General features: G+C 54.5%; 2 protein-coding genes across 4 annotated transcripts in view; one reads left to right on the plus strand and one right to left on the minus strand.

The window, feature by feature from the left end:
- Itgb4 (integrin subunit beta 4) overlaps positions 1-11,164 on the plus strand; it is a 34,543-nt gene extending 23,379 nt beyond the window's left edge. Inside the window, exons 27-40 of one of the 3 annotated variants that reach the window (XM_021214115.2) lie at positions 310-514; positions 2,530-2,690; positions 2,974-3,154; positions 3,249-3,386; positions 6,040-6,222; positions 6,301-6,432; positions 7,652-7,846; positions 8,295-8,531; positions 9,278-9,427; positions 9,826-10,014; positions 10,099-10,254; positions 10,338-10,502; positions 10,599-10,709; positions 10,805-11,164. In XM_021214115.2, the coding sequence (XP_021069774.1) occupies positions 310-514; positions 2,530-2,690; positions 2,974-3,154; positions 3,249-3,386; positions 6,040-6,222; positions 6,301-6,432; positions 7,652-7,846; positions 8,295-8,531; positions 9,278-9,427; positions 9,826-10,014; positions 10,099-10,254; positions 10,338-10,502; positions 10,599-10,709; positions 10,805-10,944 (2,343 nt within the window). In that variant the 3' untranslated portion in view covers positions 10,945-11,164. Of the gene's footprint in view, positions 1-309; positions 515-2,529; positions 2,691-2,973; positions 3,155-3,248; positions 3,387-6,039; positions 6,223-6,300; positions 6,433-7,651; positions 7,847-8,294; positions 8,532-8,704; positions 8,864-9,277; positions 9,428-9,825; positions 10,015-10,098; positions 10,255-10,337; positions 10,503-10,598; positions 10,710-10,804 lie in introns of all 3 variants that reach the window. The other 2 variants (XM_021214116.2, XM_021214117.2) reach the window with 2 other exon arrangements.
- Positions 11,165-11,273: 109 nt separating this feature from the next.
- Galk1 (galactokinase 1) overlaps positions 11,274-14,673 on the minus strand; it is a 4,642-nt gene continuing 1,242 nt past the window's right edge. Inside the window, exons 2-8 of the mRNA XM_021214118.1 lie at positions 13,785-13,974; positions 13,327-13,446; positions 13,035-13,170; positions 12,717-12,898; positions 11,871-12,021; positions 11,622-11,784; positions 11,274-11,531 (exon numbers count right to left, since the gene is read on the minus strand). Coding sequence (XP_021069777.1) covers positions 11,460-11,531; positions 11,622-11,784; positions 11,871-12,021; positions 12,717-12,898; positions 13,035-13,170; positions 13,327-13,446; positions 13,785-13,974 — 1,014 coding nt within the window. The 3' untranslated portion in view covers positions 11,274-11,459. The remainder of the gene's footprint in view (positions 11,532-11,621; positions 11,785-11,870; positions 12,022-12,716; positions 12,899-13,034; positions 13,171-13,326; positions 13,447-13,784; positions 13,975-14,673) is intronic.

Consider the following 14,673-nt stretch of genomic DNA (forward strand, 5'->3'; position numbering starts at 1 on the left):
GAACTCAGAAATCTGCCTGCCTCTGCCTCCCGAGTGCTGGGATTAAAGGCGTGCGCCACCACTGCCCAGCGAGTGTTAAAATTTAAACATAGGAAAGCTAGGGTGAATGGAAGGCCCATCAAGAGTCTGGAGCCCAATGGAATCCCAGATTTCAGAGCCACACTATAGGGGACAGATGGACAGACAGTTCTTTCCCTCCTGGGCGTGCCCTCAATGCCAGCTGCCCTGGGCTAACCTCCCGCCTGTGCAGCATCCTTGTGCTTGGTTCACACCCTAATGCTGGCCTGACCCTGACTCTTCCCATTGCAGGACTATGTCCCCGTGGAGGGCGAGCTGCTGTTCCACCCTGGGGAGACCTGGAAGGAGTTGCAGGTAAAGCTCCTGGAGCTTCAGGAGGTCGACTCCCTCCTGCGTGGCCGCCAAGTCCGCCGCTTCCAAGTCCAACTCAGCAACCCCAAATTTGGAGCCCGCCTGGGCCAGCCCAGCACAGCCACTGTTATTCTCGGGGAACCGGGTGAGTAAAGCCTGGGCCAGCGTAAGCAGGTAGAGGGGGCCCGAGGACCTTCTCACTTGTCAAACCTGCAGCCAGGTCACGGGGTTGAGCGTGAGCATCACTTAACCAGCAGTAGGGTCATGCCCATCCAAGTGTCTTCCTGCAATATCTGGAACATATGTATTCTTGTTTTGGTTTGTTTTTTGAGACAATGCCTCACTATATAGTCTTGGCCCTGTGTGTGTTTGTGTGTATGTGTGTGTGATGTGTGTGAGTGTATGTGTAAGAGGTGTGATGTGTATGTGAAATGTGATGTGTGATGTGTATATGTGTGAGTGTGGTGTGTGTGTGAGATGTGTGTGAGTGTGGTGTGTGTGTGAAGTGTGTGTGAGTATAATGTGTGTGTAAGATGTGTGATGTGTGTGTGTGTGAGTATGATGTGTATGTGTGTGGTGTGTGATATGTGTGTGATGTGTGTGTGGTGTGTGTGTGTGGTGTGTGTGTGTGTGTGTGTGAGTGTGATGTGATGGATGTGTGTGTGATGTGTGTGTATGATGTGTATGTGTGTGATATGTGATATGTGTGTATGAGTGTGGTGTGTGTGTGGTGTGTGTATGCGTGTGTATGTGTAATATGTGTGTGAGGGTGATGTGTTCGTGTATTGTGTGTGTGTGTGTGTGTGTGTGTGTGTGTGTATACACTTCAGTGTGTGACACTCAAGGCTCAAGCTCAGGCTGTTAGGCGTGACAGCAAGTTCCTTTCTTGCCAGCACCATACTTTTTTGTTGTTGTTGTTTTTGTTTTTTCGAGACAGGGTTTCTCTGTATAGCTCTGGCTGTCCTGGAACTCACTTTGTAGACCAGGCTGGCCTTGAACTCAGAAATCTGCCTGCCTCTGCCTCCCGAGTGCTGGGATTAAAGGCGTGCATCACCATGCCCAGCCATACTTATTTTTGTAGACCAGGCTGGCCTTGAACTCAGAAATCTGCCTGCCTCTGCCTCCCGAGTGCTGGGATTAAAAGCGTGCATCACCATGCCCAGCCATACTTATTTTTTAATGTAATGCTATTTTACTATTTTTTATTATTAGATATTTTCTTTATTTACATTTCAAATGCTATCCAGAAAGTTCCCTATACCCTCTCTCCGCTCTGCTCCCCTACCCACCCACTCCCACTTCTTGGCTCTGGCATTCCCCTGTATTTTACTATTTTTAAATTGTGTGTGTATCTGTGTGCCTGTGTGTGGGCATGTGCACCTGACTGCTGGTACCCGCAGAGTCCTGATGTGTGGTGTGTGTGTGTGTGTGTGTGTGTGTGTGTGTGTGTCCTTTTAGTCCCTGGAGCTGGGGTTAAGGCAGTTGTGAGCTGTAAGAGCAGCACATACTCGTAACCGCTGACCCATGAGAAAACTGTTACCTGGAACTCAGATTTATCTAAACATCCTATGCTGAGCTGGCTGCCCTCATGACAACCATAGGTTGTGGTCATGTGGCCGGAACAAACAACCCCCCCCCTTTCCCAGCCTTATTAGAGTTCAGTCCTTGGCGACCTCTGTGAAGTACTCAGGGGAGGTGTGTAGTGAGAGGGGAGCAGATGTTCTCTGTGGAACATCCCCTGGCCTGCCCAGAGAGAAAGAAGACAGATTCTTCTTCTCCTTGCTCCTCCAGAGAGTCCTCTGGACTTTCACTGACCGGGCTGACCGCTATGCCAGATCCCTAGAGGGTAGATGAACAGATTTTTTTCCCCTTTTGTTTTTTGAGACAAGGTTTGTTTCTGTAACCAGGCTGTCCTGTAGACCTTGAATTCACAGAGATCTGCCTGCCTCTGCCTCCCAAGCGCTAAGATTAAAGGTGTGTGCCACTGCTGCCACACCCCCACCCCCACACCACTGTCCGACCCCACCACCACCCTGCTAGATGAGCCGATCTTAAGTGAACTTTTAAACTGGGGAACCTGTGATGTTTAACAAACTCTCTGGTACACCCTGGTGGTAACATACAGAGCCAGCCGCCTAACCTCCGCACCCCTTTGACTAGATGAAATGGACAGGGGTTTCATAAGTCAAACACTTTCGTCGTCGCCACCGCCACCCCGTGGAGACCTGGGCGCCCCACAGAACCCCAATGCCAAGGCTGCCGGGTCCAGGAAGATCCATTTCAACTGGCTTCCCCCTCCTGGCAAGCCAATGGGGTATAGGGTAAGGTGAGGGACACTGGGGAGGGTCTGTCACTCATCTTCTAGTGAGTGGACTGCCCCAAGGGAGGGGGAGGACAGGTTTGGTACCAGTGGGCCAATAAAACCACATCTGTGACCCTGCAAGCGGGAAGACCCATTCCTGAGTTCAGCTTCTTTCCTGCAATGGGGTCCTTGCCCAGCCTGGGAGATCCACTGCTCTGCCCGAGCTTTGCTGAGAGCCACCAATGTCACTTGTACAAAGGGAATCCAGCACTAGCTGCTTCCCACTAAACACCCACTCACAGGTGAAGTACTGGATCCAGGGTGACTCTGAGTCTGAAGCCCACCTGCTGGACAGCAAGGTGCCCTCGGTGGAGCTCACCAACCTGTATCCCTATTGCGACTACGAAATGAAGGTGTGTGCCTACGGGGCACAGGGTGAGGGGCCCTACAGCTCACTGGTGTCCTGCCGCACCCACCAGGAAGGTAAGTTTGGTGATGACTTCTCTCCAACTGGCTGCCCTGCGGTCAGTGTACCCAGCCCTGCCCCTCTAATAGGGCTCTTTCTGCTCCCTTCCAGTACCCAGCGAGCCAGGGAGGCTGGCTTTCAATGTAGTCTCTTCTACGGTGACCCAGCTGAGCTGGGCAGAGCCAGCTGAGACCAATGGCGAGATCACAGCCTACGAGGTCTGCTATGGACTCGTCAACGAGGACAACCGTAAGGACCAGATTTTCCTGGCTTCCTGGAGGAGGGGCAGGGAGGCGGAGGGAGGGGTGGGGTCTGCGTCATTTCTGACTGTGTGAGCCCCTTTGTCCCAGTCAAGCCTGAGGCACTGCATGTTTATTCTTTTTTGGTCGGATTCCTGCTGGTTTGCATTCCAAGGGAACTGAGATTCTGTGTGTTCCCTAGGGTCACTGGCCCGGGGTGGAGAATACCTTTCTGTACAGGGGCCCAAGGTTACATTGTTACACATTTCTCTTAGGGCCAGCAGAGCGGCAGGATTTAAGCAGGATGTGAGGCAAGATGCCCACTTGAGCCCAAGAGTTTGAGGGCAGCCTCAGTAAAGTAACAAGAACCCTTCACAGAAAAACAAACAAACAAACAAAAACAGGTCTGAGAATGTAGCTCAGTTGGTAGAGTGCCTTGCTTGCCTGGCACTAAAAGGCGCTGGCTTCAACCCCCCCATGCAACATACACTGGCTGTGGTTAGTGCACACCCAAGGCCAGCACGCAGGAGATGGGAGGCAGAGGGATCAGAAGTTCAAAGCCATCACTGGCTACATAGCAAGTTTGAGACCAGCCTGGCATACACGAGACCCTGTCTCAGAAACTGAACGGGGCGCGCGCGCGCACACACACACACACCACAGAGAGAGAGAGAGAGAGAGAGAGAGAGAGAGAGAGAGAGAAGCCAGGAAGAGAACCAAAGCAACAATAAAAACGCAGAAAGTCTTGAATTTCAAATACATTTCTGTTTTTAGAATAGCTCGTTCAAGGACCAGGAGTATAACTCAGTGGCAGAATGCTTGCCTCACGTGAGCAAGGGCCTGGGTTCAAGCCCCGGCATTTCCCCTTGCCACCACCCCCGATTTCATTCAATCTATTATATCATCCGGTAACCATTCCTGGAAGGGAGACAGTGGCTGGACAATCCCTGCCATCGATAGGGAACCGGGAGAGGACCCCACCTCTCCCCCGGGGAAGAGACTCTAAAGTGCTCACCTCAGCTGGCCGGTCCCAGTGAGGGAGGTCGGCTCCATACCATGCCACCAGGAGACATGGCGGGCCTTGGTCAGCAGGGGTCTTCTGGGGGAAGAGTGTCCTGCTCTGGCATTTCTTACCAAGCAGACCAGCAGGAACCCAGCCTACAGCCCAGTGACAGCCCTGGCTCCAGGCTGCTGAGGCCCCAGCTAGGTTACGAAGGTGCTGGGCTACCTCCTCCCCAACCCCAGGGGGTCCGCGCTTTGGGATGTACCTACTCCACCCATGAGCTGCCACAGATGTAACGGATGTTCTACCATGGTTGCTGGACACCTTCCTTTCAGGCTGATGGCCCTCCGCCAGCCACTGCTCTGCTCTGCGTGTGGATTGTGGGTTGTCTGTGTCTTCTTTAACCCCTGCTGGCCTCAAACTCAAGGCAACCTCTCTCTCCGCCTTAGCGTCCTGGATGCTTTAATTACAGGTTTACCTCCAAGGTACTACTTGATGACTTAACAAAACACACCCAGGGCTATACAGAGAAACCCTGTCTCAAACAAACAAACAAACAAACAAAAAAAAAAAAAAAAAAAACAGAAAGACTATAGTCTCACCAGACAGGCCTGACTGATGTGGAACTTGATTGGTAGACTAAGTTGGCCTCTTAGCTCAGAGAAGTTCTCTTGTCTCTGCATCCCCGACCCCTGCTTGCTTTAAAATAACTTATTATTGCTGGGTGGTGGCACACGCCTTTAATCCCAGCACTCGGGAGGCAGAGGCAGGTGGATTTCTGAGTTCGAGGCCAGCCTGGTCTACAGAGTGAGTTCCAGGACAGCCAGGGCTACACAGAGAAACCCTGTCTCGAAAAACCAGTGTGTGTGTGTGTGTGTGTGTGTGTGCGTGTGTGTGTGTAGGGCAGGAGTCAGTTCTCTCCTTCTACCATGTGGTCCCAGGATCAAACCAATGTCATCAGGCTTGTGTTGTGAGTGCACAATCCATGGGACCACTTTACCAGTCCTGCACCTGCTACCTCTTGATCTGCTGTGAAGGTGCACATCAGACTGTGAAATTGTCCTTTTCCAAAACATCTTGGGAAACCAGGGCATTACCTTCTTTTTGTGCTTCTCTGGTTTTTGGAATGCTTTCTCTCTGGAGCTGGCTCATCGGCCATGAGCACAGGGTGGAAGGCATGGCCTTGAGACCCTTGTCTGCCACCCAGCCTTGTTGGCCGTCCCTTGTGTGTGCACATGCATTAGCCAATCAGTAGAAGCTGTGGTGTGTTCACCTTGCATCTAAACATGGCTTCCACTCTGAGAGTCCTTCTGAGAAAGCTGACGATGCTATTTTCTTACACCTCTTACACATGGGTTTTTTTGTTGTTGTTTTAGATTGATTTATTTATTATGCATGCATACCTGAAGGCCAGAAGAGGGCACCAGATCTCATTACACATGGTCGTGAGCCACTGTGTGGGTGCCGGAAATTGAACTCAAGTCCTCTAGAAAAGCAGCGAGTGCTCTTAACCTCTGAGCCATCTCTCCAGTCCCCTCACACATAGTTTTACGGACTCACCAGGAGGAAAGTGTTCAGCAGCTGCGTGCTCCCTAGCATCTCTAGGAGCCAGGCTGAACCCTGGTGGTCCCCCTTAATTAAGTACTGTCCCTGCCTCCAGGACCCATTGGACCTATGAAGAAGGTGCTCGTGGACAACCCCAAGAACCGGATGCTGCTCATTGAGAATCTGCGAGAATCCCAGCCATACCGATACACAGTGAAGGCGCGCAATGGGGCGGGATGGGGACCAGAAAGAGAGGCTATCATCAACCTAGCGACACAGCCCAAGCGGCCCATGTCCAGTGAGTGACAGGCAAGGGTGGACTTGGGGGACACGAGGCCATGGCTAGGGTCCTGGCTTACTTCTTTCTGCTTTGCAGTCCCTATCATCCCAGACATCCCCATAGTGGATGCCCAAGGCGGAGAAGACTATGAAAACTTCCTCATGTACAGTGATGACGTTCTACGGTCCCCAGCCAGCAGCCAGAGACCCAGCGTTTCTGATGACACTGGTGAGTGAGACCCACCAGAGGAAGGGGGGGGGGCTTGGTGCAGCTGTCTCTGGTACCCAAAGAGATCAAAGAAGCCAGTGACTGCTGGCATGGAGAGTAAGAACAAAAGTGCTTACTCAACCTTACACAAGTATCCAGAGCCCATGGTTTTGAAAGGACAGACTGCTGTAGGCTACATGTCAATATGCCCATGCCTGTGTATGTGAGCGTGTGGACATCCACTTCAGGACTCAGACATTCCCGGGCTGGTGCATGTACACACAGGACATGCACACCACGGGACAACAGCTTTACAACCTGAAGGTTCACCTGCTGTGCTAGGTCAGGGAGGACACTCAGGTCACCTCCCAGAGGTGCCTTTAGCCCTGACAGAGAAGGGAGGGGGAGCCAATAAGGTAGACACACCCCCAGCTGACCCCCCACCTCTTCATTTTCCTTGATTTCTCACACAATGTGGTACAAAAAGAGCCCTTAGCTGGGACTCCTCCTTCTCTGGGGCTCGATCTGGCTGTGCTATAGAACGTTAGATGACTCTGCGTCTCTCATCCATCTCAGATGAGATGACCTTCAATTCTGTGAAATGATTTACAGACCACACAATGCCATCGGGAAGAAGCCCCTTTCTGAGTCTAAGGCTGGGGTGGGCACAGTCACTAGTAAGCAGAGCTTGGCACGCTAAGCCGCTTTTTTTTTTTTTTTTTTTTTTTCCTTTTTCTGGTGTTGAGAAGGGTTTGAGACAGGGTCTTGCTAGATGAAGACCCTGGCTGACCTTGAAGTTCCTACCTGTAAACTGGGCTGCCCACAGATCTACAGCTATCTTCCTGATGCTAGCATCTAAACTGCAGTTTTAAGAACCAGGAACCTCTGCTCCAATACTACTAGCACCCTAGGGTTTCCACAGCTATTCCTGGAAAACAGACAGGGGTGAGATTACTTTCCTTTGTAGAGGGGAAACAGGCTCAGAGCTGATAAATAACCAAGGAAACTTCACGCTGGGAGGTAACATAAGGCTTCCTCAGGGACTCCCTCAGCAGACGGGCCTTTGTGTCTCAGCAGAGGCCAAACCCACAGTTTATCTGGAAAGGCTGGAGCAGGGCAAGGGTTTTTCTTGTCGCCTAAAGGGATACCCATACCCCTGGACTCCGCGTAAGTGCCGCAGGCCACCTCCTCCTCCTGACCCTCCCCGGCGGTGCCAACGCGGCCCTTCGTTGTTCCCAAGGCTGCGGCTGGAAGTTCGAGCCTCTGCTCGGGGAGGAGCTGGACCTGCGGCGCGTCACGTGGCGGCTACCCCCGGAACTCATCCCGCGCCTGTCCGCCAGCAGCGGGCGCTCCGACGAAGACGGCAGCGTTGCGGGGGGCGTGGAAGGGGAGGGCAGCGGCTGGATCCGCGGGGCTACGCCCCGGCCCCCGGGAGGTGACCGCCTCCCTGGCCGCGCCCGCCTCTCGGGTCCTTGGCTTAATTGAGTTGCTTTGGGTTCCCAGTTTTGGTCACGCGGCCCACTAGAGTGCCCTGCCCGCCCAGAGTGTTTAACTGCATTCAGACAAGCCCTGGAACACAAGGGCGCCATGGAGAAGCCCCTGGGCTCTCCACAAGGGAGGATAAGGGCAGCAGCTTCCAGGAACCGGAACGCAAGCCAGAGTCACTGCAGGGGAGTGAGCCCCTAGCTGGGCTAAGTGCTCGGGTGGAGAACAGCATGGCGCAAGGACTGGAAGATTTGTGTGGTCTCCTATTTGCCTGTGGGAACCCAGGGTCTTGATAGTTTGAGATTAAGGCTGCCCCGTGCAACCCCGGGGCCACCGCCTGCCCCATATGGCCTGTCATCTGCTGTGGGCCTCACTGAATGACCTCTCTCCCCACGCAGAGCACCTGGTGAATGGCCGGATGGACTTTGCCTATCCAGGAAGCGCCAACTCTCTGCACAGAATGACTGCAGCCAATGTGGCCTATGGCACGCATCTGAGCCCACACCTGTCCCACCGAGTGCTGAGCACATCCTCCACCCTTACCCGGGACTACCACTCTCTGACACGCACAGAGCACTCCCACTCAGGCACACTTCCTAGGGACTACTCCACCCTCACTTCGCTTTCTTCCCAAGGTGAGTGACCCCTGCCTGGCCCGCTGACCATCCTACACTCTAATCCTTAAACAGCTGCCAGTCTGCTACCCACACCTCTCTCTCTCTCACACACACACACACACACACACACACACACACACACACACACACACCCCACACACCCTTCTCATTCTTGTTTTGTCCTGCCCTAGGCCTCCCTCCTATCTGGGAAGATGGGAGGAGCAGGCTTCCGCTGTCCTGGACCCTTGGGTCCTTGAGTCGGGCTCAGATGAAGGGTGTGCCCGCATCCAAGGGGTCACCAGATTCTATAATCCTGGCCTGGCAGTCAGCAGCGCCCTCCTGGGGTACAGGTAGTACAGGGGTGGTCACCATGTATCCATGGCTGTCACGCTCCATTTCACCCAGCTACCATCACAGCCTGTGCCTGTGCACTCCCTCACTGCTTCATTGCATAAAGAACTCCAGTCCACCCGCAGGAGCTAACCACTGCCCTGCCTGTCCCCATCGGTGCTGAAGCCTAACACATCTGCCCTCCTGGGGTATAAAGCAAAAGAGCTGGGCAAGGCACAGGGCCAGTTGTACAGGGGATGGACTTAAGAGTCTGGCAGACTCAAGGGGACTCCACGGCCATGTGGGAAGTGTTGAGCAGCCCGGTCAGGTTTGTGAAGCCATAATATGACTGGAGAGGCAAGCAAGGGGTAGACTGTAGCTCATCTCAGAAGGCAAACCCTGTCTTGGACTAACCGTGGCCTTCAATAATCCAGATTCCCGTGGGGCTGTGGGTGTGCCCGACACACCCACTCGGCTGGTGTTCTCCGCCCTGGGGCCCACATCTTTGAAGGTGAGCTGGCAGGAACCACAGTGTGAACGGGCGCTGCTGGGCTACAGTGTGGAATACCAGCTACTAAACGGCGGTGAGGCATAGTGACTGTTGGCTGTCATGTCCTGGCTCAGTTGGGCCGGGACTCCCCCCAAGTTGGCTGAGGCTCCATCCATCCCCCTGGGCCTTTACTATCCATTTCTTAAACTAGGTTTTACTTAATGGGGCTTCATCGACCTAGGGCCTCTGCTAACTGGAATAGCCTTGTAAGAACAGGGAAATGGAATACCCCTGGGCAGACAGTCACCAGAGTGCAGGCTTTGACCAGAACACTGGTGGGACTTCTTACATGTTAAGTAAAGGCTCTACCAGCAACCCAGCATAGTATGCTGTACCAAACCCCAGGTGTTGATGGCGGCCTAACAGGAGGGAGGGATAAGGCAAGGGCGAGAGTGAAGGTGGTTTGTTTCCTATCCTCACTCCACCTCTCAGGCGAAATGCATCGGCTCAACATCCCTAACCCTGGCCAAACTTCAGTGGTGGTAGAGGATCTCCTGCCTAACCATTCCTATGTGTTCCGGGTGCGGGCCCAGAGCCAGGAGGGCTGGGGCCGGGAGCGAGAGGGCGTCATCACCATCGAGTCCCAGGTGCACCCGCAGAGCCCCTTGTGCCCCCTGCCAGGTGAGCCCGTCCGCCCCCTGCTGCTGCCTCGCTCACCACCCACCGACTACCCACCCACTGATGGTCTCCCTCTGCTGTCTCCAGGCTCAGCCTTCACCCTGAGCACTCCCAGTGCCCCAGGACCACTGGTGTTCACTGCCCTAAGCCCAGATTCTCTGCAGCTCAGCTGGGAGCGGCCAAGGAGGCCCAACGGAGAAATCCTTGGCTACCTGGTGACTTGTGAGATGGCCCAAGGAGGAGGTGCCAGCTGCCCTGGAAATAAGGTGGTTGGTGGGGTTGAGGAGGGAGGCACCACAGAATCTGAAGGTGCCTTCCCTGTGCAGGACCATCCAGGACCTTCCGGGTGGACGGAGACAACCCTGAGAGCCGGCTGACTGTCCCTGGCCTCAGTGAGAACCTTCCTTACAAGTTCAAGGTGCAGGCCAGGACGACCGAGGGCTTCGGGCCAGAGCGTGAGGGTATCATCACCATCGAGTCTCAGGATGGAGGTGGGCTGTCCCCAGTCCTTACCCCCCCTCCCCCCGTCTCTCTCGGGCCTTAGCTTTGCATGACACCATCCTGACTGACGGATCTGCCTGTTCCAGGCCCCTTTCCACAGCTGGCTAGCCATTCTGGGCTTTTCCAGAACCCAGTGCAAAGTGAGTTCAGCAGCGTGACCAGCACTCACAGCACCACTACTGAGCCCTTCTTCATGGGTGAGTCACTAAGCTAGGGGACCCCGACTCCTGGGAACAGCCGGTGCAGAGGAGCTGGGACCTGTACTCCGCCCTTCTCATCCCTTCCCTTGCAGATGGTCTAACCCTGGGGACCCAGCGCCTGGAAGCAGGAGGCTCCCTCACCCGGCATGTGACCCAGGAATTTGTGACCCGGACCTTGACAGCCAGTGGCTCTCTCAGCACTCATACAGACCAACAGTTCTTCCAAACCTGAACCCACCCCCCCCACCCCCCAAGCCACCTGGGCCCCTCCTTGCCTCCTCCCCTAGCACCGTCTTCCTCTGCTGTTCTACCCACGAGCTTGCTGACCACAGAGCCAGCCCTATAGTCGGGGAGGGTTAGCTGTCCAGGAAGCATGGAGTGGGTAGAGGTGGCACAAGGTCTTTCTGACTGCATCCCACCCTGGGTCCAGTCCCCCATGTAACCAAAAAAAACTGGAGCTGGCACAAGGCCCCAGCCTTTGTTCTGCGCTTAATAAAAGATTTTGCTACTGCTTAGCCTTACCCTGTCCATTCTTCACAGGCCCGCAGTAGGAACACTGACTCCCATAATCCCCATTCTTTGGCTCCAGAGCATGTTACCCACCTCTAGAGGCAGGTGGCTACCGCCGTTAAGAGGCACGTGTTTATTAAGCACCCAGATAGAGAAGGAGGATGCCAGAGGCAGAGCTGCGGCACACACCTGCTGCCTCTGCCTCATGCCTGTGCGTCCATCAGTCTCAGGGACACCTCACAAGCTCAGAACCTGGGCTCCATCGGCAGCTTGAGAGAGGTAGAAGGTGGCTGTCCCACTGTACTGCTCCTATGGGAGACGTGAGGCTGAGGAATGGTGGCCTGGGTGACCTTTCCTGCCCCCCATCCCCTCACCCCAGGCTCTGGCGAACACACCCACCTGTATATGATGTATGACAAGAGGGGCAACAGAGGCCTCTAGCAATGTGACGGTACAGCCACCAAAGCCACCACCTGTCATGCGACTGCCATAAACCCCAGGCACAGAGAGCGCGGCCTCAACCAATTGGTCCAGCTCAGGGCAGCTCACCTCATAGTCGTCCCTGCAGAGGACATAGGGGTGAGAGCAACAGCGACCTGGAACCTGCCTCTGTTCATTCAAGAAGCACAGAGCACCCAGAAAGCCTACCTGAGTGAGTAGTGACTCTCCACCATGAGACGCCCGAAGGCCTTGTAGTCCCCTCGGCTCATAGCAGCCGCTGCCTGGGCTGTTCTCCGGATCTCGCTCACCACATGCCGGGCACGCCGGAAGCCCTCCTTGCTCATCAGCTCCCTGCCCGCTGGGAAGGAGCAGAGTTCAGCAGCCCCACCTCATACCACCTGTTACCCCAGGGTGGTGGCAGCTGTTCCCCGAGCCCTCCTCAGTAAAGGCAGGGTCAGACAGGACTGCTTAGCCTTGTCCTGAGCCTGGTTCTGAAAGCCCCTCATCTCAGCGCTCTCTTTGTCCCTTGCAATAGGATAACTGCATTTCCCCATCACTTAAGGTCCATAGAACACTGCAGGAAACAACATGCAGAACTCCCCACAGGGAGCCGGCAGAGAGATTGCTCAATACTCATGCTCAGCTGCATGGGCCCTTACCATGCGGGGCTTTCAAAATGAATGGGACAAACCGCAGGCCTTGAGATCAAGAAAGGCACTCTTTTTCTACACAGCCCTGGCTGGCCTCAAACTCAAGAGTGCCATCTGCCTCTGCCCACCCCCGCCACCCGAATGCAGGGATTAAGATGTGCACCACCACGCCTGGCTTAAAAGGGCAAGGCAGGGATGTGGCTCATTGGCACAGCACTTGCCTGGGATCTATTCCAATAGAAGTCCTGCTGAAACTGGAACCCTAGGTTTGTAGTACTGGGGTGGGGGTGAGCAGAATATAATGAATGGACTTGGGGTGGAGGGAGCAGACTGTAGGCCATGTGGACATCCTAGCAGGGAGCCCGGCCATTTCTAGAACAGCAAACAGGAAGCTGGTTCTCACCCTCAAGCTCCTCCATCCGCACCTCTCGAAGGCTCTCCTTGCCCAGGGCCTGGGCCACTTCTTCACACTGTCGCCGACGAACTGGGTACTCACTGGAGCCCAGGGAATGGCGGACATTGGAGTTGGTGATGAGCACGGCCAGCTTGGGGTCTGACAGTGGCACCAGGCTTGTTTCCAGGGACCTAGGGTGAATGACATTGGAATAGGGGGTGGGGGAGATGTCATAGCCAAGGGTCTGCTTCCCAGACCAGACAGCGGGCACACTCCACTCAGGAGCTCCTGGTTATGAGGTAGGGGGATATGAGGGGAGCCCCTGACCTGCAGTCAATGAGTAGCGCATAGCCTTTCTGCCCCAGCAGCGCGATGAGTTGGTCCATGATGCCACAGGGCACCCCTGCGAAGCTGTGCTCAGCCCGTTGACACACCTGGGCCCGGGCAGCTATTGCCCCCGAGTCTGCAGCACAGGGTGAAGTGGGGAAGCTGGGGGTCCAGGAGAGGGCATAGGGGGTGGCCACCCTGGAGCAGCAGGGCCTCCCCACCCTAAGCCCAGGAAAGGAAGAGGCTCTGGCCACAGAGATCTCTGAGAGAGAAAGCGGTGGCTAAGTGGTACCTGGGCAGAGCTGCTGGAGGAAGGTGTACGTGGCCACTTCCAGAGAAGCTGAGCTGGAAAGCCCACCCCCCAGGGGCACTGAGCTGACCACCACTGCACTGAAGCCAACGAGCGGGGAAGCTGCAGGGAGAAGGATGTTGATAAAGACGGGAGCGTGGATGTAGGAAAAAACAAGTGCCTCACCAGCCTGCTCCACTCTAGGAGCCCACCCACCCCTCATTCTGCTGCCCTCTGAGTGTGCTGGCTTAATCTCCCTGCTAATTCCCGACTTAGGGTTGCAGAGACCAGCAAGTTAACCATTGGATTCTGGCTCCTCTAATCATACAAAGGAAACCTAGGGCAAGTACCAAGCCTCCGGGACCTCCGTGGCTCTATCCACACACAGGGATGCTCCACCCTGGAGGAGTGACAATGGGGTGAGATGACCTTCCCAGAAGCAACCCGAGCGAGTCCCATACCTGGGTAATGTTGAATCACTCCCTTGACGTAATTGGCCCACTGTGGAATTCCAGGCTCCAAGGACCACTGGGCTGAGGGCAGTGGGAACTGCAGTCTCTGGGGCTCGTCTGCATCTTTGGAAGTGGTGAGGAGAGAAACAAGCCCATCTGTCCGGGGGCTGCCAACCATCACGGTCACAAGCTCCAGTGCCTAGAAGGAGTGGGCGTGTGTAGTCTACTCCATCTGACAGAAGAAGTCCACCCAGGACCACATCATAGCCACAGAATCTATTTTTGGCTTTTTTGTTTTGTTTTGTCTTTAAAGATTTATTTATTTATTATATGTAAGTACACTGTAGCTGTCTTCAGACACTCCAGAAGAGGGAGTCAGATCTTGTTAAGGATGGTTGTAAGCCACCATGTGGTTGCTGGGATTTGAACTCTGCACCTTTGGAAGAGCAGTGGGATGCTCTTACCTGCTGAGCCATCTCACCAGCCCCTTGTTTTGTTTTTAAAGTTTTTGAAGAATGGGTCTCACTGTGCAATCCTGTCTGGCCTGGAACTTTCTACATAGACCAGGCTATCCTCTAACTAAGAGGCTCACCAGCCTCTACTCCAGAATATTGGAATTAATAAAAGTATGTGGGTGGAATATCCCATTGCAAATAGAAAACTCATGTCACTTGAAGTTCTAGAACTCGCCTGGGTCTCCCCAGGGTGACTGAAGCAACCAGGATTCAAACCCCAAGGTTCTGTCGTCTGGGTTTGAAAACAGGGACATGGGCCGGGCGTGGTGGCGCATGCCTTTAATCCCAGCACTCGGGAGGCAGAGGCAGGCGGATTTCTGAGTTCGAGGTCAGTGTGGTCTACAAAGTGAGTTCCAGGACAGCCTATACAGAGAAACCCTGAC

This window comes from Mus pahari, chromosome 14 (genome assembly GCF_900095145.1).
Source record: "Mus pahari chromosome 14, PAHARI_EIJ_v1.1, whole genome shotgun sequence".
Lineage (NCBI taxonomy): Eukaryota > Metazoa > Chordata > Mammalia > Rodentia > Muridae > Mus > Mus pahari.